At 44.3% G+C, this 24171-nt stretch overlaps 1 protein-coding gene across 1 annotated transcript in view; it reads right to left on the reverse strand.

Moving 5' to 3' along the window:
* EFHD1 (EF-hand domain family member D1) overlaps window positions 1-24171 on the reverse strand; it is a 305918-nt gene that overhangs the window by 39636 nt on the left and 242111 nt on the right. Inside the window, exon 3 of the mRNA XM_069213785.1 lies at window positions 6164-6298. Within this exon, the coding sequence (XP_069069886.1) occupies window positions 6164-6298 (135 nt within the window). The remainder of the gene's footprint in view (window positions 1-6163; window positions 6299-24171) is intronic.

The following is a 24171-nucleotide window of genomic DNA, read 5'->3' on the forward strand; positions in this document are numbered from 1 at the left end:
AGCACACAATTTTGGTCGCTTGTGGGCAGAACGAGGATTCCTCACTTCACATGGGACACGTATTCAACATGGGACCCTTATAACTAACTTACTTTCTGCCCTGGCGTTGCCCAAAACAATGGCTATCATGAAGTGTAGTGCACACAAAAAGGTGACGGATGAAACTGGACAGGGCAACGCCCTAGCCGATCAGACAGCAAAAGATACAGCGTATGCAAAGAGAGGACACATGTATGTGGTGGATAGTACAGAGAAGGTTCGTCCCCATGAAATATTTGGGAACACGGTAGAGAGTGTCAGCAAGATATAGGATGAGGCAACAGAACAGGAGAGAAAGGTATGGGAAGAAGGGAAGGCCAAGTTAGATGAAAATACGCTGTGCTGGACAGATCTGTCACAGAGGGAAAGATGGATGTTACCCGATGCATTCGTGCTGCCAGTAGTGACTATGGCCCATGGTCCTGCACACGTTAGTGCGAAAAGCATCTGTGATTTGCTTGATCCGGTTTGGTCTAATAAAAATATCAGAAGAGTAGCTGACCAACTGGTTCAATCCTGCATGATTTGTTTACAACATAACATAGGGAAGGGTGCCTCAGTCCCCGCTGGGCATTTTTCCCCACCAACGTATCCCTTTGAAGTACTACAAATGGATTATATTGAGATGGAAAGGTGTAAAAACTTGAAATATGTCCTAGTTGTGGTCTGTATGTTTAGTAAGTGGGTAGAAGCTTACCCTACTAAAGATAATACTGCCCTTACCACCGCAAAGGTACTTCTGAAGGAGTTCTTCCCACGGTTTGGGGTCCCAAGGTGTGTCTGGTCAGATAATGGGAGTCATTTTGTAGGGCAGGTGATGAAAAGGGTGTGTGAAGGGTTGGGCCTCCGCCAGACGTTTCATGCAGCTAACCACCCCCAGTCAGCAGGACTAGTTGAAAAATATAATGGCACACTTAAATTGAAGATGTCAAAAATATGCGCAGAACGCGGTATACGGTGGCCGGACGTGTTGCCCCTGGCTTTAATGTCTGTCAGGATGACGCCTCACTCTAGATCAGGGTTGCCACCCCATGAGATAGTGATGGGAAGGCCAGCAAATGTCTGGGGGGTCCCTCGACCTCACAAGTACTCAGAACTAGAACATCCTGTTTTGATGGACTATTTAAATGAACTCACTTAATTCTTTGCGTTCTATTCACCAACAGGTGCGTGAAGCACTCCCAATCGTATCCACTGATCCAGGCCACAAGATACTACCTGGAGACTGGGTCCTCGCAAAGAATTTCCAGCGGAAAAAGAGTCTCGAACCTCGATGGAAAGGTCTGCGACAGGTCCTTCTTGCTACTCGAACAGCAGTTAAAGTCGAGGGAGCTAAGAATTGGATACATGCATCCCACTGTAAGAAAGTACCTCTACTCATACCCACTGATGAAATAAAAAGTGGTGCCCACCAGACGACTGAGGACCATTTCAGCAACACTACGCGGAGTGATAAAAAACAGAACAACTGTGTGCTGCAGGAGGTTCCCTCAGATTTTGGTCACACTAAACAATTGTTTCCTGACCATACCATACCACAGTCCACAAGATACGATTTCCGTCCACGAAAATAAGAAAATGAACAATGAACTGATTGCTTGTCCCCTGTATTAAGTCTGACGATAGCTGCAGGGCCGTGATTTTGACTGTCGGGGCGGACCAGAGTGTGTCAATAGGACTGCTGGAATCACCCCACAGTGAAGCAACCACCAGTCACGGGCGGCACCTAGGTTGGACTAAACTGCTAGTGGGACAAGCAATAAAGAGAAATGGGTGTTGTCTCACCATAACAATACTATTTTTGGTACTCCTGTCTTGCATTGGGTGAGTAATACATGATTCTGACTCAGAGGTCTCACCAACTACGCCACACCAACTACGCCACTGCCTCAGAACACAGCCATGTTTCCTTACCACCCCATGAGGAAGGACGACGTAAGGAGTATGAAAACAATACCTTCATATCTATGTTACATCGACATCTGGCTGTAAATAGAACAAATTGTTGCATATGTGGCTTGCTACCGAGTTCCGTGCAAAGAAGGTTGCCATATATTGCATTCCCTTTTTCTTTTGATGGCTCCTGCAGCGCCTGGTATGAACTTTCAGCCATTTGGGCACCTCAATGGATACTACTAATTCCGGACTATGGGTCACACACCTATACCGGTTATGCTGGCCCACTGGAACGAGAGTTTATGGAACAAAGGAAGAAAAGTCAGAATATGCTGACTGACGAAATAGGTCTACTGACATATATTTTTTATCCTTTAATACCACCCCCCGGATTGGCCGAAGATTTTTTTGTGTTTTCAGAAAAGTGGTAATAGAAGTGTAGGTGTCAGTAACTGTAATGCTACAGTAATATTGAATGGAACTAATTGGCCTACCATGATACCATCACAAAACTCGTATTTTGTGTGTGGTAATAATGCCTACACCTCCTTGGTACCCACCTGGACCGGCACGTGTTACATTGCTTGGTTACTACCACCAACTTACACAGCTGGCCCTCAACACCACAGGACTCGGAGAGGGGTAATATCTGCAGAAGATACCTCAGCACAAGAAGCATTGGACTACTTTAAAGGAGGCCCTATGATGAACAGTAGGGATATAAGACATCTCACACGAGTCGTGGAAGCAACAATAAATGAAACAGCAGGAGCTCTGAGTAACATCACTGCAGAGCTCGCTGCTGACCGCCTTGTTCCTCTTCAAAACAGAATGGTTCTTGACATTATCTTGGCAGACTGTGGTGGAGTTTGTACTTTGATCGGATCGAGCTGCTGCATTTATATACCAGACAATGCCCCTTCAGTGTATAAAGCTATTCAAAGGTTGCATATGATAGCTTCCACAATACACCAAGACGAAGGAACATGGTCCTTGACCGACTGGTTTTGGGGCTTGATTTCCCAATGGGGCTGGAAGATACTAATATTCCTTTTTGTGCTTGCTGCTGTATTCCTCACCTGTTGTCTTTGTGTACAATGCCTACCTGCTTTGTGCGGTTGCTGTATGGCATCCCTTGCCCCCTGGCCTGTTCGCCCTCCTCAACACACGGCTATGCTGTCCCTTGAGCAGGAGATAAAAGACCTTATGTCCATTAACATAGACACTGAATGACGTTCAAATTTGCCTCACAATGGCAAAAGGAGGGATTGCGAAAATGTACATAAAGTTAATCATACACCATAGCTGCTAGGCATCTGTTTATCTTTATTATGTTGCCATGTGCTCGACAAACCTCCTGAACTTTGATGATTGACCTTGTGCTCGCAGCCTTGGGCTGCAATCTGCTTATCGCTGCCATATTACTTTTTCCAATTACAGTTCCGAGAATTGTCGTGCTTAATCAGTAACTGCCAGAACAAGTTTGTACAGGTCGTTGCCACCTCCTGCCAGCTGCATCTGTACCTTCTCCCACCACACGTGTATCCCTGAAATATTCTGAAGGCCGTAGAGGACCTTGAATACGCTAGGGGTGGAGTTGTCCTCTGACTAAGCAGTTTTGTGTGTATATAAGTTTGGGTGCCTCAGAGTGAAGGGGCAGCCTCCGTAGGATAGTCACTTGACTGTCCTGTGACTCTGTATTAGCTCGAGCTATAATCCATGTAATAAACTTCTCTTTATTCCTCCAGTTGGTGACTCCGTCTGATTTGTGAACTCTCTGCTAAACTGACCCTGAGGACAAGGGTGTCCCTCCACCGTTGCGAAGGAGACCCTGGGTGGGGGTCTAATCTTTCCTGGTTCCTCACCTGATAAAAGCAAATTGCTGTACTTCACAATGTGAGGCTAGACGTGAGAAAAGAATGGCCACCAATGTTAACGAAGAGTACTAATCAATGATTTAATACTTATGAAATGTTGAATATATGTTAGACTGATGCAGTAATATGTCATATTAAGGGTTATGAATTAAGCTTTAGCTTTATTAATTGTAGGTCTTAACTTAGCGAGTGTCTTGGCCTACTTGCCAGGCCTCATGTAAAAGCTGTATTTCTTAGCGTTTAATAAAATGGCTGTCCAAGTGAATTAAATTGTGAATTTCTATTACATTGTTTAAATGTGCTCATAACGGAAGCTTCTCGTGTGAACTGACTACTAGGAGATGATGTTCTTGCTAATGCAACATTTTATGTGTAATGTGTGTGAGACTGCCTTTCCCAGGACAAGAATGAAGATACTGACTAGAGTAGAAGCTGCAACAATATTGTTACCTGACTAACCGGATCATAAGAACATCGCAAGACAAACCAATCAACGACATGTGAACAGAGTAACATTAGAATTCATAGATTTAGGATTTTACTTTTATTGGCGTGTGTGAACATACGATTAACTGACCAATAGGGATTTGGGGGTAGTTTAGGTAACTTTCACTTAACAACACCGGACAGAGAGAAGACAGTCCTTTGCCCATTTTTTCCTGACCGAGAGGTTACTACTTTTCTTGTGCGTCTTGACAAGAGACGTGCTTAACTTTAATGCTAAAGACTTTGCCTTTCCTAAATCCTGATGCTGAAGCTTGATGCCTTGCTGATCGACTGATGTCCTAAGGACGAAGACTGATTCTGCTTTGCTGATCCACCCTGAGGATAGGTATATCCAAATTGTGATTATCATGCATATTTTCTTTTTATTTCTAAGTACCAACTGTGCTGTTTTGATAGAAACATAGTTAGATGTTTTCCAAATTTGTGTTACTAAATTGTTTTGCATGAAGCTAAACATGCTGATGCTAATCTGATGTTAGTTAAGGATCCTCACTAATGTATTATGATAACAGGGGTGAATGCTTGATTAATTTCTCAGCTAAACTTCATGTATGTTATCACATTGATGCAGCTGACTTTGCTGTTGAACTGCACCCTAACTTTAGAAAGTGTTGAAGTTCAAGCTTTGATTAGATTACTTTTTTTCCGCTGCTCTGGACAACCAGTATTGTTTCTGTATGTGTTTCATCTGCTATTGAGATTAATCTACATGACCTTAGCCTTGTTAATATGGGGAAATAAATATTCTAAACATTTACTAAAGGTGTGGTTATTCACGATTGAAAGGTCATGGTGTGTGACAATTACTGACTCCATTGATTATTGATTTTATTGATTGCTAATGATTACTGATAATTGCGTATTGATTATTGATTATGTACTGGATCTATGGTAAGAACATCTTAATTGCAAGTCAAAGGGTTCATCGACCTACCCACGTCCCCTTGTAAGTTTACTTATTAAGGTCAGATGCGCCAACACAAGTTTAAAGATTTTGGCAAGATATTCTGGGCCACGGATCTCTGCCAGGGAACAAGAAGTTAATAACAATTTGGCAGTATTATGCATTATGTCTTTAACATGTCATTTTGGTATGCACATAGATTCACAAATTAGAGACCAAGTAGTGTAATGCACCAATAATAAAAAAAGTACAGGAGAAACTGATTAGAAATAAACCCTAAGTTACAAGGAGGGGAACATTAGGGATAGCAGAGGACATAGAACACACTACTGGGGGATTAAAGAAATAAAACATAGGGGAGATAATAAAATGGCGGATGCAGTTGCAGTGGAAAGAAAAACAGATGGAGGCAAAACATTTAAATTATGAGGAATCAGAAGTATTAATAGGCTGAGAAGTAAGGGAGGTTTGAGGTGAACAAGAAGATGATTTGTACAACAATCACTTTCTTTTTACAAAAAAGCCTAGGGGTGATATTGTCACAAGTGGCAGAAGGAAAGGAGCAAGTAGTACCCTCAGACTCAAGAGCCCTGAAAGGAGTGAAATGTAACTAGTCCACAGTAGATTGGTAATCATTTGCCTATTATTGGGGTAGAGGGTGTTATAGGTTTTGTTTGTGGGGTGTATCTTTGGTTGTTAGCGCGGACCACAGATGGTTGGTGCATGTGTTTACATTAGAAGTATGGAAAGGGCAACACAAAGGATTGCGAGAAGAATGATATTAATGCAGGAACTCAACATTTATTGGAGTATATGCTGAGGGTGAAGAACAAGGCCCCAGCACGCCGACACCACTGGCCCTAGCCCCTAACTGAACAAGGCTATTTCGACACAACAAAAGTGAAAGTGTCTTAACAATGCATAGCGTTCAAACATTTACCTTTGCTTCAAAGAAGTTCTTGGCTCCCTTCACACCCTCAGTAGACACATCAATCTCTGAGAGCTTCGCAAGAGCCATGAGTCCACTGTCCTCCTGAAGTTCTCCTGCTGCCGCCTTATGAAAAATCAGCAGAAACTAGGAAGAATTAAGAGGATAGTATGTAAGCAATTTCTCCCACTGGGAGGGACATATTGAAAATATCAACATATCACAATATCTTTAGGAAAAAAAATCTGAAAATATTGCATGTAATAATTTGTGCATACCTTTGAAAATACATGCATTTACTGCAATAATACTACATTAAAAAAAAGCATCAACATGTGCATGAAGGTTGAAGAGGACTTGAATCCGGCATGCCTGCTGACCAAAGAACAATAATGAATTATTCAGGAGTCCCAGGGCTTTAGTGTTATTACTGATAATGGGGGTCATTCCGACCCTGGCGGCCGGCGGTATGTTGGCGGTAACACCGCCAACAAGGTGGCGGTGTTCCGCCAGCAATTCTGACCGTGGCGGAAAAGCCACGGTCAGACCGCCGGCCCCTCCACTTTCCCGCCAGGCTTCCGCCTGGCGGGCATAATCCCCAGGGCAGCGGTGCAAGCACCGCTGCCCTGGGGATTATGAGTCCCCGACCGCCAGCCTGTCCGTGGCGGTAAACACCGCCATTGAAAGGCTGGCGGTAAGGGGACTGGGGGTGCCCCTGGGGGCCCCTGCACTGTCCATGCACTTGGCATGGGCAGTGCAGGGGCCCCCAGGCATAGCCCCATCGCGCATTTCACTGCCCGAATTTCAGGCAGTGAAATGCGCGACGGGTGCTACTGCACCCTCTGCACATCAACATTGCCGCCGGCTCCATTACGAGCCGGCGGCAATGTTGATGTGCCATTTCCGCTGGGCCAGCGGAAATGTCGGAATAGGGAGGCATGAATACCACCGACAATGGCGGTATTCTGTCTCCCCCGGCCTCGGCGGTCTGAAGAAAAGACCGCCGAGGTCGGAATGACCCCCACGTCACAATATAGATCATGGTTTGTAGTCAAATCGCTATGGTCAGTGATAGGAGCAAATTCCTCTTGGTGTCTTATTCCTCGTTCAGTTAGCACTTTGCTGATACCTTTAAAAACCTATCTGAAACAGGTTAACCGCAATGCTTTGTCAAATGAGCAGCCATTTTTAATGGGTTATTTCAGCCACTACTCCCATTATTCAGGTTGCTACAATTGTGAACTGCAGTAGTAAACTATCATGTGTTTTCCACTAAGATGCGAAGATCACACAGAAGCATTAGATTTCAGGTATTTTGATGGCACAGGTGCTTCCCTTGCAGTTTTTAAGATGTCTCTTCCAAGAGTCATGGAACGTAAAGGGTCTCTTCAGCATTTTCTGCATTAGTATTCTGCAAAGGAAATGGCTTTTGGGCTTATTGTAGAAGAATGGGAAACAGGGAGTCATTTTAAGGTCTTGCCTGAGACAGCACATGCACTGTCATATGCAAGACATTTTGTTACCCATAAGGGGGCTTGGAGGCTTCCGCTTACCATTTGTTGGCTTGTCACTCTAATTTGCTGGCTCCTGATTGGTCACTGTGTGCCGGTTTTACTTTCTCTTTGTTTTTCCCTTCCATGGAGCACTGACCAAGTACTGATTGCCTTTGTTTGATTAATGTCCTTTTACTGTTTGTGTTCGGATTGAGGTCCTTTTTTAACTTTTTCACTCATCACCGTTGTTCCTTGTGAACCCTCCTGCGTCAATACTTGCCCCCTTCTGCGTTGCTGCTTGTCTGTCGTTGCTTGCTCTGTTACTGTTGCTTCCTTGTCCCGTTCCCCTGACAATCCTCCCCCCCACCAGTTGTTGCCTGCCCCTCCCTAGCCTTCCTGACACACATACACACTGGTAACGCCAAATGCTCTTGCATACGCAGTAGCTATTTGGGGTTATCAACGTGTTTTAAGCAATGTATTAGAGTAGCATGGCTGCTCTGCAGCATGGTCGAAAGTACAGGAAAAAAGCGCTGTGACATGGCTAACGTTCTTCACATCACAGATCTTTTTCATTTACTTTCAGTCATGCTGCACAGCTGTACAACATGTTCATTCTAGCAAACCTTCTTCTGGACCAAACTCAGTTTGGGTTCAGACCTGGGCATAGTACTGAAACTGCCTTAATTAAGGCCATGGAGGAGATAAGGGCTGAGCTGGATAGGGAAGGAGCTGCAGCACTTATCCTCCTCCACTTGGCCAGGTGGCCTTTGATGCAGTCAACCCCAAGCTGCTGATCGACCGTCTAGGAAAACTAGGAGTCAAAGATAAGGCTCTTTTCTTGCTGTCTTCATTTCTAACTGGCAGAGTACAAACCGTGGCTCTTGATCGGTATGTCTTCACTCCTTTCTCCCTTCCTTTGTGAGGTCCCATAGGAATCCTCGCTGCGTCCGATGTTACTCAATGTATGTGCAACAGGGCTTGCTACTCTTGTAAAAACCTTTGGCTTCTCCCTAACCTCCTATGGTGATGACACTCAAATTGTGGTACCAGTGTTAAGAAACAGAGAGATGCTCAGTTCATGTTCCAGGTATTTTTATTAAAGTTCAAGATTGTGAGAAATAACCACCACAACAGAGCCACAACAGAGCCTGCTCCTCCTGCTGCCTTCTTCCAACTCCCCTTGTTGCCTGGTTCCAGACATTCTCTGTGATGTACCCAAGAATCCATTAGGTACATCACAGTTAAAGTCACACCACAACAGCCAGCTTTAAATAATGATAACAACATCTGCACCAAATTCCACGACTGTATGTGTGCAACTAGTCTATGGATGAACAAACATTGGTGGAGGAACTGGGACTTCTTCTCATCCAGGTGACTAAGGCAAAGAACTTAGGAGTTGTCATTGACAGTAAACTGAACTTTGGAAGCCAGGTCAATGCTGTGGTTTCCACCTCATTCTTCACCCTGAGTATGATAAAAAATAAAATTCTGTGGTATATGTCGCCTAATACCAAAATAAAACTGTCATCACTGCTTTAGTATTATCTAAACATGACTATGTAAATATGCAGGGACAATATCTGAATAGATTACAGACTCTGCAAAATGTGCAGCGAGGCTGCAATTGGGTATTCCCAAATTGCAATTGTTTTCCCAGGCAATCTATAAGCTACACTGGTTGCCACTCAGAAGTCGTCTCAAATTCAAGGCTCTCTTTATTGCCCATAAGGACTTGCATGACACTGGCCCCGAGTTTCAGAGGTAGGTTTTTGAGTGGTACGAACCTAGCAGAATGCTGCGCTTCTCTGGGGCGAAGCAATGTGGTCTCCCGATTCCGAAGGACAAACTGGGGAGGAAGAAGTTTCATTACAGGGGCGACTAATTTCTGGAATCATCTTCCTCCACATAGCAGGGCTTTGCTCTCTCTGACTTCCTTTAGGAAGGAGCTGAAAATATGGCTTTTGATAAACTAATGGTCTATTTCTAGTTGTGCTTAAGTGAAGCTAGCGCCAAGACACCTACGGGTAAACTAATGCTTCATAAATCTATATAGCATTAACATTGACAAAGCCAATAGATCTCACATAGGAGAAACCTGCTTGCTTTGCCAATGATCGTTGTGTAAGCAGAAACTAGCTTGTTTCACCCATGCCAATTAGAATCTAGTATTGACCCTGTGGTATTCACCATCCCTGTCATCTTTATTGTTCTTTGGACCCAGGAGGTTGCACCTGGGCTATTTCCAGGGGTCCTAAAGTATCACTGCTTCTCGTTACTCTAATTCCCTTTGATGGCAACATTTTCTGTGGACTGGTATGCCATATTGTAAGTATGGGATCATACCATCTGCCCACACTCTTGGACTTTCAGTGTCCCCTTTGTAATTAGTCCTATGTTTGCCCCACTGCACTTGTGATTGCCAGGGAGTGAGATCTGGTTGTGGAAAGAAACAACTGCATCCAGACAACACCGGGGGATGCTATAGTCATATCATGTGCCTTCTCCCATGGCTCACAGGTCAGACTCATCCCATCTCCACCTCCAGGACAGTGACACTGTGCAAGCACTATTGCCCTCACTTTGCTCTTCTTAGGCTTTCTAGCATGGTTCCAGTAAATTGCCCTGGTGGTCATAGCTCTTTCTCTTAGCTGTCTTTTTCGTCTGACTGCAGAAGAAGGTTCAGGGGTTCCCTTGGTCTTTTATGTGTTCACATATTCCCCCTTCTGGCCCACTCTTAGCATTTTCAAAGACCCACAAAGATCTCAACTGCTGGCACTCATGAAGTCTAGTAGAAACTAGGAAGACAAGTGGTGCAGAATGTGGACATGAAAATGAACAGAACTAGAAGGAAGTCACACCAGGCACCGATGGCCACACCTATGTTTGCAGGGCTTTTGGTGGGAGTATCAAGGAGGCATGTCCTGTGGAATTAAGGGTGTGCCTTAAACTCAAACTAAATGTCCATGATTCCCTTAATGTGCCCACCCTCATGTGCCCACCCTCATACCCCCTCCGGATAAGTATTTTGGTTCTTCTCTGAGCTTTCAGGTATGCCATCCAGCTATATGACACACGCACTGACAGACAACCAGCCATGACTATTGGCTTTGTCAATGATTGCTGGCTGTAAAAGATAATTGCGTACCAACAATAGTTTTGTTGTAAATAATATTGAAAATGTTTTAATTCTGAAATGAAGAGACTGTGAATTAAAAATTATCAAGGAATGTGGAATGGGAAGTGGTCTTCAGAATGCCTCAATCACTCCTATAACATTACACCTTATCTCTTGTGTCTTCAGCATCTTCTTTTCACGATCTTTTGAATGCATCTCCTTGCACCTCCTTCACTTCACCATCCCCAATCACACAACCCACTCACTTTAACCACTGTGTTTTCTTTTACTTTTGCATTGTTAACATTTTGAAATCTGTGCACCTTCTTCACATACAATTGCAACTGGAATACATGACCGTTGCTCTGTGTGCTCAGCAGAGGTCTAGGATTGGATGAACATGTGTTCTGAAACTCTTTCGACCCACTGACATGCACTGCAAGAAAAACACACCTCCTTCAGCTCCATGTCCAGAGCTGTCAATTGCGGTCTGTTAAAAAACACCTAGAGGCGACTCAGTTTAAAGTATGCAGCCTAGAAGAGTGATACGCTCCATGGAATAAAATATAAAAATACAGCATCCTGGAAATAGCTTACTTAATCTTATATTCCCAAGTGTTAAACATGTGAAATATAAGCAAAGACTACATCGCTGACAAGGATTATCTTAACGTTTTTTATATTGTTTGTTTGAAACTCTATCAACGATTTTTGGCAGTAAAGTTAAGGACATTAATATAGGGCCCGATAGGGACTGGTTTCAATGTCCATTTTGATTTAATACCCGGTCTGAGACCAGGAGGGACCCGGTGCACCTAAAGACCTGTATGTAGGATTACTAACAGTCAACCTCTTACACTGCACCTGGCAATCTCCACTCGCAGAAAGGAGAAACCTGATAACCCTACAAAGTTATCATGGGATCAGTAGTGGCTCGTCTGCATGGGCAGAGTGGCCACACCACCCACTTTTTTGGACTGACAAGAAGTGTATCTGTCAGGCTGAACAAAGGCCATCATGACAGGCACTCCTATTAGTCAGGTCAGGGAGCCAGGAGCTAGACATGTGCTAAATGTCTGCCTCCCTCTGCATCTCCCCCCCTCCAACCAGGACAGGAATGAGTATTTAACAGTAAGTGCCAAATTTGACTCCTTGGCTTCTGTAAAAAGTGAGGAGAATGACCAGCAGCGTACCCTGTATTTGATGCAAAAGGCGTAACTCTGGTTGAGTCATGGGCAACCACCCTCAGCATTCAGTCCAGCTATTGAAGCCAGCCCTTGTTTAAAGATGGGTGTCAATGCTGAGGGAGGCAGATTACAACTTTAGCTCCTGCTTTGATGGGATTTGTTGGAGAAGATTCAATTCTATGTGGAGTTGAGGTTTACTGTTGTGATTAAGAAGACAAAAATAGTGATCAGGGGCAGGTCCTCCACTAAGGCAGAAGAGCCTCACCCCCCCTGTCTTTCAGCAGAAAGGGAAGGAAAAATAAAATGATAATAACGGAGAATTATTATCATTTTATTTTTCGGTGTGCCACGTTTGGGCGGGGTAGGGCTGGAGGGAGGAGTGGCTGGTGCACCATAAGTGTGCATGTGTGTTTGGCTGGCCGTGTTCGGCCGGCTAAACAGACATGCGCACTTTGCATTTCTCCACCTAACTGTATTGAACAGCCGGGAGTAGAAATTGTGCAGAGTACCACTCTCTCTGTGAGCGCCGAAGCAGGGCACTGATACCAATCACGGCACTGCTGTCATACCGATGACAGCAGCGTCATGATTAGAGGGGAGTCTGGAAGCCGGTGTGTCTGGGAAGAGGACGGAGGAGACGAACCCGTCTCCATAGGAAAGAGGTAAGTGGGCTTTTTTTATTTTTATTTCCCCCAGCCCCCCCTGTTTAGTGGCAGCCACCACTGATAGTGATGCTGATGCATTGTACTAAGACGTAAATGTGAATATCCTGTTTTAAAATGGTACTTAGTTTCAACATTAGTTCATGACTTGGTGTGGCAAATGTTGGCTTAAAAGGCAACTTCCACATTAAAAAACTGAGGTAAAGGAAGTTTAAGGCCCTGATTCATACTTTTTGGTGCAAAACTGCACTAACGCAGTTTTGCACCAAAACGTTTAGCACCAGCTTGCACCTTTTCTGTGCACCAGCCAGGCACCATATTTATGGAATGGTCTCAGTCAGTGCAAAGGGTAGACTAGTGTAAAAAAAAAAAAATTACGTTAGTCGGGTGGGGCTGGTGGTATGGAAAAAGGGGGTTTTGCACCAAAAAAATACATTAGGCAGGTTGAAGCAAAAAAATAAATTACTCTAACCTCCCTAGAGTCATTTTCTGACGCAAAACCATCCATACTACATGAGTTCTGTCTTAGAAAAGACAGGAGTCCTGCCCATCACCCCAACAGCCAGCAGAGGGGACCAGGGTCCTCTGGGCATGGCCATTGCACCCTGTGCCATTTATGGGGGCCCATTTCAGGGCCCTCTATGGCACTTTAAAAAATAAAATAAAATACTTACCTGTACTTACCTGGGATGGGGTCTCCAATCCTCCGCTGTCCTTCTGGTGTGGGTGGGGGTGTCCCTGGGGAGGGCACCTGTGTGCTTATTCCATGGTGTTCCACCATGGAAATAAGCCCACACGTCCTCTATCGCTTGCGCTGACCCAGGCGTTAAAAAATTGAGCAAAGCAAGCTTTGACCCCTCCTTCCTCCCGTGCTCCATTTTTGCACGGGAGTATAAATATGGTGTTAAAGCCATAGAGTTGTTTTTTGCACGGGAACGCCTACCTTGCATCTTATTGAGGAAAGGTATGTTTCAACGTATAAAAAATAACTTTAAGGCTCATATATATACTTTTTTAGCGCCGCATTTGCATCATTTTTTGATGCAAAAGCGGCGCAAACTTACAAAATACAGGGAGTGCAGAATTATTAGGCAAGTTGTATTTTTGAGGATTAATTTTATTATTGAACAACAACCATGTTCTCAATGAACCCAAAAAACTCATTAATATCAAAGCTGAATATTTTTGGAAGTAGTTTTTAGTTTGTTTTTAGTTTTAGCTATGTTAGGGGGATATCTGTGTGTGCAGGTGACTATCACTGTGCATAATTATTAGGCAACTTAACAAAAAAAAATATATACCCATTTCAATTATTTATTATTACCAGTGAAACCAATATAACATCTCAACATTCACAAATATACATTTCTGACATTCAAAAACAAAACAAAAACAAATCAGTGACCAATATAGCCACCTTTCTTTGCAAGGACACTCAAAAGCCTGCCATCCATGGATTCTGTCAGTGTTTTGATCTGTTCACCATCAACATTGCGTGCAGCAGCAACCACAGCCTCCCAGACACTGTTCAGAGAGGTGTACTGTTTTCCCTCCTTGTAAATCTCACATTTGATGATGGACCACAGTTTCTCAATGGGGTTCAGATCAGGTGAACAAGGAGGCCATGTCATTAGATTTCCTTCTTTTATACCCTTTCTTGCCAGCCACGCTGTGGAGTACTTGGACGCGTGTGATGGAGCATTGTCCTGCATGAAAATCATGTTTTTCTTGAAGGATGCAGACTTCTTCCTGTACCACTGCTTGAAGAAGGTGTCTTCCAGGAACTGGCAGTAGGACTGGGAGTTGAGCTTGACTCCATCCTCAACCCGAAAAGGCCCCACAAGCTCATCTTTGATGATACCAGCCCAAACCAGTACTCCACCTCCACCTTGCTGGCGTCTGAGTCGGACTGGAGCTCTCTGCCCTTTACCAATCCAGCCACGGGCCCATCCATCTGGCCCATCAAGACTCACTCTCATTTCATCAGTCCATAAAACCTTAGAAAAATCAGTCTTGAGATATTTCTTGGCCCAGTCTTGACGTTTCAGCTTGTGTGTCTTGTTCAGTGGTGGTCGTCTTTCAGCCTTTCTTACCTTGGCAATGTCTCTGAGTATTGCACACCTTGTGCTTTTGGGCACACCAGTGATGTTGCAGCTCTGAAATATGGCCAAACTGGTGGCAAGTGGCATCGTGGCAGCTGCACGCTTGACTTTTCTCAGTTCATGGGCAGTTATTTTGCGCCTTGGTTTTTCCACACGCTTCTTGCGACCCTGTTGACTATTTTGAATGAAACGCTTGATTGTTCGATGATCACGCTTCAGAAGCTTTGCAATTTTAAGAGTGCTGCATCCCTCTGCAAGATATCTCACTATTTTTGACTTTTCTGAGCCTGTCAAGTCCTTCTTTTGACCCATTTTGCCAAAGGAAAGGAAGTTGCCTAATAATTATGCACACCTGATATAGGGTGTTGATGTCATTAGACCACACCCCTTCTCATTACAGAGATGCACATCACCTAATATGCTTAATAGGTAGTAGGCTTTCGAGCCTATACAGCTTGGAGTAAGACAACATGCATAAACAGGATGATGTGGTCAAAATACTCATTTGCCTAATAATTCTGCACTCCCTGTACAATTGCATTTTGTAAGTTTGAGCCGCTTTTGCGTCAAAAGCGGTGCAAATGCGGTGTTAAAAAAGTATAAATATGGGCCTAACTCCATAAATTTGGCGCTAGACGGGGGTAGCGCCAAAGTATAAATATGGAGTTAGTTTTGCACTGAATTAGAGTAAAAAAAAAAAAAATTAGACTAATTCGGTACAAACAGAGTATAAATATGCCCCTAAATTATTAGACCAGGATCACACAGAGTGATTAAGTTGGTAAATGGGTCCTACCCGATTAGATCTCAACATAACATAACACGTGTATTTGTAAAGCGCACGTTCACCCAGAAGGGTATCTTGGCGCTGGATAACAGACGTTTATTGTTACCAAACTCAATGGTACTCATTTTTATTCATTTCCAACACGGCATGGGCCTGGTCTGTGCAGGTAGATCTCAATAGTCTGTTTTTTTGTATTTCAAATAACTTTTTTTCTTAATTAAAGAACGAGCGTAATGGTGCCTTAGATAAATGTTGAACGCAACTGCATAGTTATAATTTCCTTTATTTGTCTTGACGTGGAGGAAAGTAAGTCACAGGAAACATTTTTCACTTTAGTGTACTAGGCTCATTGTGGGAAAGAGAAGTGGTCACGTGGTTTAACTGGGAGATGGTAGATCCTGAAGACCTAACTGGATTAATATCTACTTCGGTAATTGTGCACTTTGTGTTAACCGGGCCATACCTAGGCAGCCTTTACGAGTCGCCCCTTAATTCTGGTGGGCAATGTACCGGAATTATAAGGTCTTGTTTCTTCTGGAGGTGTTGGATATTCAAAACAGCTGAATACTTTGGCAGAAACTGTTGGCAGGAGTGGGGAATTAAGGCACCACAAATTACTTATTCACTCAGCAATTCCCCATTAATTCGTTCAGTATCTTTGCGTGTGTGTTCTCTTTAAGGTTAACAATTGGAGTCCATTATTTGGCTCCGTTACTTTATTAAATGCTATATAGATTAAAAAAAAGTTGTTTGGATGAAATCTGGGCTCAGAAAATAAATATATTTATGAGGAAAAAATGCAGTGCAAAAACGAATCTAAAAACGAAGTTTTAATAAACCGCCACATGAGGGCAGCAGATTGCTCACTTTGCCTGGTTTGAGCGAAGGACTCGCTCAACATTACAAAAACAAACCTGCTCCCTTAGTTATATTGTGTTGCACTGTATAGATAACGTGCACTTCTACCATTGATTGGTGCGAGTATGTTTGGGTGTGAGATTTCCCGCAGACTGCATTGTATGGGCCGGATTACAAAACATTTTGACCGGCGCTATTTCATATCTCTGGTAGTAAGATGAGCTTGTGCTTGCTCCAAACAGCTTTTATTACTGCACTATGAAAGCAGGAGGAGATGTGTGACAACAATATTTGTGCATATTTGTTATGTGGTGTTTTTTGTCATGGTGATATGTTCCTTATTTTTGTGATGTATTATTGCATTGTGATTTTGTTGTACTGCACTGCAGGCATGTTGCATTCTGCTATAGTGTGATGTGTCCGATTCTGTTTTAAATTAGTTGTCACCTTTATTTCTGTATGTTATTATGCTATACTATCTGGTTTAATTAAAAATGTCAATACAAGCGGCTACGTTTTTAACAAATAGCAGTACAGGTCTTAAAAGTTCCTGCAACAAGTAAGCGCTGTCTAAGATGGTAAAATAGCGCTGCTCCAGCTCTTCAACTACTTAAGACTCCAGTGAACCCAAAACTGCGGTAGAGACCAAGTCTAAACTTAACACCCCTAGCGCTCGCTTTATGTCATATGGTGTAATAAGTCTTGATATGTCTTATTTCCAATGCTGTAACATCTCCACGTGTTCTTGTGTCCCTCAGTGCTGCATTGACCCCAGTTTCCTTATGTCCCAGTGTTAGTGTCTACCTAGTATGTCTTCCACTGACTGTGCCTCTGGGGTACATTTCAGGCGGTGTCTCCCTGTAACGCCTTATAATTGACAAGGTTGGGTCTGTACAGGACGGCTTCATCGCCATTCTCAAGTGGATGTGTGCCATGGTCCTTAGTGTGGCAAAAGCTCTAGGCCTGCTGTGTCACAGAGGGCCAGATTTCCGGACAGGCTGCCTACATGTGCTGCAGGAAAGATTTCGTGATTTTGCCCCATGTATGCTCATTATCTAGGATGCTCAGTACCTCCTGCAGAAGGGTGACACTGGATGAGTCGCTGGCTTTGGGCGAGAGGGCACAGCACAGACCACAGACACAGGTTTTGCAAGAAAAAACGCAGCTTTTTTTTAAACATGAGCACATCACACATTTTACTAGGCATTCTGCCTTATAAAACGAATGCCTCACTATACAAAAACAATCACCTACGCCATGCTACCCCCACCCCTAAATGTCCCCCCACATAACCTAACCATGTAACTATCTACATCCTACTCAAACTGAAGAAATCGTGACCTTTAACCTCCCCTATTTCTTATCACTGCATCTATTAATATACAAGTAAACTAACCTCATACAGTGTAATCTTTAACTTCCTGCCTTGTCCAGGTGTTCACACCCTCCCTTTCAGCCTGGTTTGCCAATGGTAGCAACAATAAAATGATCTAAACCCATACAAACGTCTCAGCCGACCGCCAACTGCACCTGCCTCAAAGCAACGACAATACAAAGCTCCAATCGGACCGGGCCCAAATGCCGCTGTCTGCAAATTCACACTCCTCCCAATAATAATAACCTGAGTGTGACCAGGGCTGAACTGGCCACTTTGGACTAGTGGCTTTGTTATAATTAACTATTATTGCACCAGTTCACAGGTAGGTCCTCTTGTACTGGCCACTTACCTTTAGGGTTACCACCTGTTTTTTAACTGGTATGATCCCAGTATTTAGTGTTCTGATTGGTACAAACCCGCAAGCCTCCAACACATGGGCAGGTGATGTTCATGATCCAGCAGGAGAGCTGGAGAAATTACCCCCCTCCGTGCCACCAACATGTGTAGAGCTGGACAGGTGAATGTTGTTTTTTTTACCAGCGAGTGTGGGTGGGCCATACACAACTCTGAAATTAAAAATAAAACTTGTGCCCTACTTCGTAGTCTTCTCCAACACCAGTCTGAGAGCAACTCTAGCTCCAGGTCGGAAGGGGAGAAAAAGCAATGCTCTGGCCCAGGCGGGCATGCTAGGAAAAACAAAGCTGACATCCGCTCCTGAGTGGTCTGCCTTACAGCCTAGGAGGCCAATCACCCTGTGTGCCGTGGTCACAGGGAAGGGTGCCTTGCCAGAAAACAACAGGCAAGACGCTGCCCCCGGATCCACATGGAGCACTCCGATGATGAGCTGCTAAAGACACATATAGTAGGGTGGATGTGGTGGTGATTATTGATTCGGCAGGCTACGCTGCACCCATGTTCACTATTGATGTATTTATCATACATTGTTTACATTTTCTGACAGTTACACGCATGCTTTTCATAGCGTAGCGAGCTCGCTACTACAGCTCTTTGTTAAAGAACACCCGAGGGGCTCTCATTATGCTTGATTAATACATTTTAGTCCAGTGATGTGGACACCAGCACTAACATTTGTTGCTCTAACCCCTGATGCGTGGTACTTGGCTGCATACTGTGTAAAATCTATTGATACCCATATACTGGCAACAGTTTGGTATCCAGCTGCTGCCTGCAATGGCGTAGCAATGGTGCAATGGACACTAATAAGAGTATGAAAAATGTACCCCCCTTGTCTTCATTTAAGTAGTGAAATACACAATTGGGATGCAAAAGGCCATTTATAACCCTGTTGCACTACTGTTAGCTACCCCTCTGCCAGCCTGGAGCCTGTAGACAGCAGTGCACTCCCGACAGCTGCCATGCATTTCTTGAGCCTACTGGGGGAGACTTAACTGGACATCTTGGAACATGCATCCAGATTCTATGTACGACCATGCTGACCGAAACCTTAAACTGCCTATATGATTATCAGAAATTCTGAGCATCTGCTACAACATGTTTCCTGTCCTGGACCTTACGTAAAAACCTAAGGCTTTACTGAAAGTTTGATTGAAAGGATACTCAGTAACAAAAGTGGTAGATGGCCCGTTTGCTGTACTACAAAACTATTACAGCACATGGCACTTGTAATACAATGGACAGGATATCCCTACCACGTTTTGATGGAGCATGCTGTCAGTCAAACTCTAAATAAGGGCTGATTTATGGTTTGGCAGAGTGTCAGGGCAATGGAGTACCTTCTCTGCCAAACTTTCAGTCCACCCTCCCAATTTAGAAGCATAAACCATCCTCTGATGGCCCAAGGGAGTAGGGGCTATCAGAAGAAAGTCATCCAAACATCCACCCTATGTAGAGTGGTCAGTTGGATGGGTTTTTGTTTACTGTCCATTCCCGCCTAGTTTATCCTGGTGGTGAGGGACAATAAATTAAGACAAATGAACCTCACACCATGGGAGGAAACTCCCATGGTTTGGGGGTCACTATTTTTTTTAGTCTTAAAAACAAACTAATACTTTAGGAGTTTGTTTTTCAAAAATAAAAAAAATGGAAAAAAGCGGATGGTTATCTATGTTTGATGGAGCCATCCATCAAACTTTAACTACACGGACAGGAGTAAAATCCTCCACCACCATGTCTGTCCTTACTCCATCTACTATGCTTTAAATCAGGTCCTTTGTTCCGTCCTGATGAAGTCCACAGCTTTGAAGGAATTGGACATTACCAGCATTTCAACATTAAAAACAGGAATAAGTATACATGAAAGTACGTCCCTCTTTCTAAATCTATTTCCCAACTTCTATTCCGGAAGTAAAAAACATCACCAATGTAAGCTGTTTGTTGAAAGTCACAATATTTTTTTTTAATTGGCACTATCGGGGCCAATGTCCTCAAACAACAAATGGCAAGATGTTCAGAACGTCATGATCATTCTATGGCCGTCAAACTCTTCACACACGATCCCTGCTAGACTGCTCACCATCAATAATTAAAGTGGGCTTCTGGATTACGGCACTTGTCTTAAATAAAGTCCTCAATAACAAAAGTATTGTTCCAGAGACTGTAATGAATGTGATTTGGTGTTTTACTGTTATTTGAAGAATTAAAAACATTTTCTAATATACATTAATAAAAGTAACACACATGAAAGATGACCCGGTGAATTTTTAGTGAGCTAGTGCATAATACTAAAATAGGACATATCAACTGCCTTTCAAATTCTGTGTCCAATTGATGTATATTAGAAATCACAAATACGTTCATATGTCATTCCCACAGCAACAGTTCAAATCAAAGTACAACACCCACAAATTTCACTCTTTCATATTGTAAAATCTGATCATTTTTTTAATGTAATTATTTTGCTCTGCTGAATTAGACAAATGAAAGAGAGGAGAGACAGCAAAGTAATCAAGAGGAAAGAGAACAGTAGAGCGAGAATGATGAAGTAGAGAAGGAGAAGATAAAGATGAGTTAAAGAGCTAGGTTTGGGAGAGATGTAAGATAAATGGAGAAGGTTTAGGTAGCCAGGAAGACGGACTCAGGGAGAAAGAAAGAGGAGGAAGTAGAGAAGGAGATGTTGAGAGATAGGTAAGGTTTTAGAGTGAGGTGGAGCTGTAGAGAGAAGGAAGGGAGTTGGGTACACTAATCGATGTGGCAGGAAGTGGAAAGGTAGTGAGAAAGGGAGAGGTACAGAGTCATGAGAGAAAGGGAATTGGTGAGGTAAAGGGAGAAGAGGCAACAAGACAGAGAAGTAGACAGAAAGAAGTGAAGTAGAGAAACAATACAGAGTAAGAGGGATGAGGTAGAGACAGAGGTATGTTAGACAGAGAATGGTAAGACGAAGAGCTCCAACTAAATGTTATAGTGGGCATGGTCCTTCTCAGTAGGTGACTTTGGAGACTCTCCAGCATCTATCCAAGGCTGTAGGCCCCTGGTCTGAGGCAACGGGCCTCCCCTGGGGATAAGCCCACAGTTTTAGCTCGGCTCCAACATCACTGCAAGCTCTAGGTGCAAAGTGCAGTTGCCTTTAGGGGCACCAAGCAGCAGCCGTTTAAGTGCACAAGATAAAAATCATGTCTTGTAATAGGCAGGGATCTCACATGCTTCCCGTTTTACAGTAAAAGTGGACATGGTCTTTCCCAACGTTTTGCGTTGGAGACTCTCCAGCGCTGGGTTCAAAGTCATAGGCCCTTGCATTCCTCAATCGTCCATCTAACAATGACCCCAGAGTTCTAGCCTACCATCGAGACAATAGCGAATTCAACGAGCGGGAGATAAGGGACAAGAACTTGCAGGTAAAATGCTGGCCCTGTAACGGTTATGGATTTTTTATTCTATATTCTTTCTTTGTTTCCTTTTTCTTTCTGATTTTCTTATTATTTCCTTTTTCAATTTCCATCTTTCTTTCACGTTCCACCTGTTTTCTTTTCCATGTTTCCTTTTTCTCTGTATTTCTTCCATTTACTATGTTTCATTCCTCCTTTTCTGTTTTAAAGTCTTCCCTTATTTACTTATTTTTTTCTGCTTCTGTTGTGCTCTTCCTGTATTTCCCACATACTTTCCCTTGAACTGCCCCTCTCACTTGTAATTCATTCTAATTTAAATAATTTCTCATGCTTTCTCTCTCTCTCTTGGCCACCATGTTCTGCCTCTTCGGATACTAAGGGGGTCATTCCGACCCTGGCGGTCCATGACCGCCAGGGCGGAGGGCAGCGGAAGCACCGCCAACAGGCTGGCGGTGCTTCCTGGGCGATTCTGACCGCGGCGGTAAAGCCGCGGTCAGAAAAGGGGAACCGGCGGTTTCCCGCCGGTTTCCCGCTGGCCCAGGGAATCCACCATGGCGGCGCTGCTTGCAGCGCCGCCATGGGGATTCCGACCCCCTTCCTGCCATCCTGTTCCTGGCGGTAATTACCGCCAGGAACAGGATGGCGGGAACAGGTGTCGTGGGGCCCCTGGGGGCCCCTGCACTGCCCCTGCCACCGGCATGGGCAGTGCAGGGGCCCCCTAACAGGGCCCTATAAAGATTTTCAGTGTCTGCTTTGCAGACACTGAAAATCGCGACGGGTGACACTGCACCCATCGCACCCCTTCAACTCCGCCGGCTCCATTCGGAGCCGGCTTCATTGTTGAAGGGGCTTTCCCGCTGGGCCGGCCGGCGGTCTTCTGGCGGTTGCCTGCCGGCCCAGCGGGAAAGCCGGAATGGCCGCCGCGGTCTTTCGGCGGGAACCGCTTGGCGGGCACCGCCTAAGTCCCTAACCTCCAGCCTTATAATCCTATTGCTTTACTTATGAGCTTCTAAACAATATAAACAACAAGCAAATAATTTGATAGAATAACCTGGATTTCCCAATTATTTTAATAGGAGGCCCAATGGAAGACATGGGGGGCTTGAGCAAATGTCCACTTTGCCCAGTGCATTAAAATGCTCTGGATGTCAATGTCACAAGTCCTTCCCTTCCTGAGACCATCAACATAACATAGGGTCCACTACTATTACCCTTTTTAAGGCACCTCAGGTCATCAACACTTTGAGAGTCGTTCGTCCATCATTGACATACAACCACACCAGGGAATATCAAGGGCGCTTCAAGGAGAGACAACATCCAGATGATCGCACATCCCCCCATGACAGATCTGCCTGTGCAATTTTACTCAGGATTCAGGTATAATTGGGGTTGGCCCCTTTGGAACCATTGACTTTGCTTAGATTTTGATGACATTGATAATGGGCATATTTTGAGTGACAATAGGAAGTAACATTCAATTTGCACAACAATGACTAGTAATTCTCAAGGACTGAAGTAGGCAGGCCTTCGGCGGTACCATCCCCAGTTCATCTGTCCTTCGGCGAACATTGCCTTTCTACATGGCATTTCTGATACCCCTGACATGGACGTCCATACCCACTGGTACCTCTCCCCTGCCTTAGCGGTGGCAAAAATGTGGGTCTTTCGCCACTGGCGTCAAGCTACCCTCCCCACCTTCGCAGAATGAGTGGTGGAGATTCATTGAGTGGCCCTGCATGAGCAATGAACATATAAGTTAAAGGATAAACTGAACGTCTTTGAAAGAGTATGCAGAGCCTTTATGGAGTCAGTCGACACCTTAGCCAGAAGCCCGCTTCACATATACTCCCCTGACTTTAACCCTTGGCTGGGTGCCCGACTACTATCTTGTGCCATCGTACCCCCTCCCGTACCCTTCTCCCGCTACACCTTCACTGAAGCGCGCATCTGCCCCTGTGCCCCCCACCCTCAGGCCTTACCTGTTCTATCATCGGAGCATCCGGAGGCCCTCGAGGGCCCATTACCACAGTGGGCCACCTGCCTGCATCACGCCAGACTGCCATACTGTTTCCTCCCTCCCTCCCTCTCTCCATAATTGGCTCACTCCCCCCTCCCGCTTCATTCGCTCTTCCCCTTATTAGAGGTTATGGTATTTTTGCGTGGTTGACATGGTTGGTTCTCTAAGCCCCTATCAGAGGTTTTTCCCTATGGTTCGGCCAGGCCTGGAAGTTTGGGGCCTGATTCTCCCCAACTTACTGCCTGCGGTGCATAGTTGTGCCTACGATGCCTTTGTTTACACTGATGCCCCCATTTATATCTCCAGACATGATTTATTATTTTATCAGCTTGTTCTGTGGGGGCTCTGCATATCTGTTTTTTGCCAGCCTGGTTGTGATGTTTTTGTGCAATGCTTTCTTCCATGGAAATATAAATAAAGGTTGTAAAAAAAAGACCTGAATTCCAGGTTTCTGTTACATCACTGTGATGGGAGCCCACTAGGTTTTGGGAATAAGGCCACGTTAATTATCTAAACTTAGCTTCTTAGGTGTTCTGAATGCCTTGCTGCTTAATACTAGGTTTTCCTTTCTACCAGCAGAAGGCTCAGGTTTAGAGGCAATGTGCAGGTTAG

The sequence above is a fragment of the Pleurodeles waltl genome, chromosome 11 (assembly GCF_031143425.1).
Source record: "Pleurodeles waltl isolate 20211129_DDA chromosome 11, aPleWal1.hap1.20221129, whole genome shotgun sequence".
In the NCBI taxonomy this organism is placed as follows: Eukaryota; Metazoa; Chordata; class Amphibia; order Caudata; family Salamandridae; genus Pleurodeles; species Pleurodeles waltl.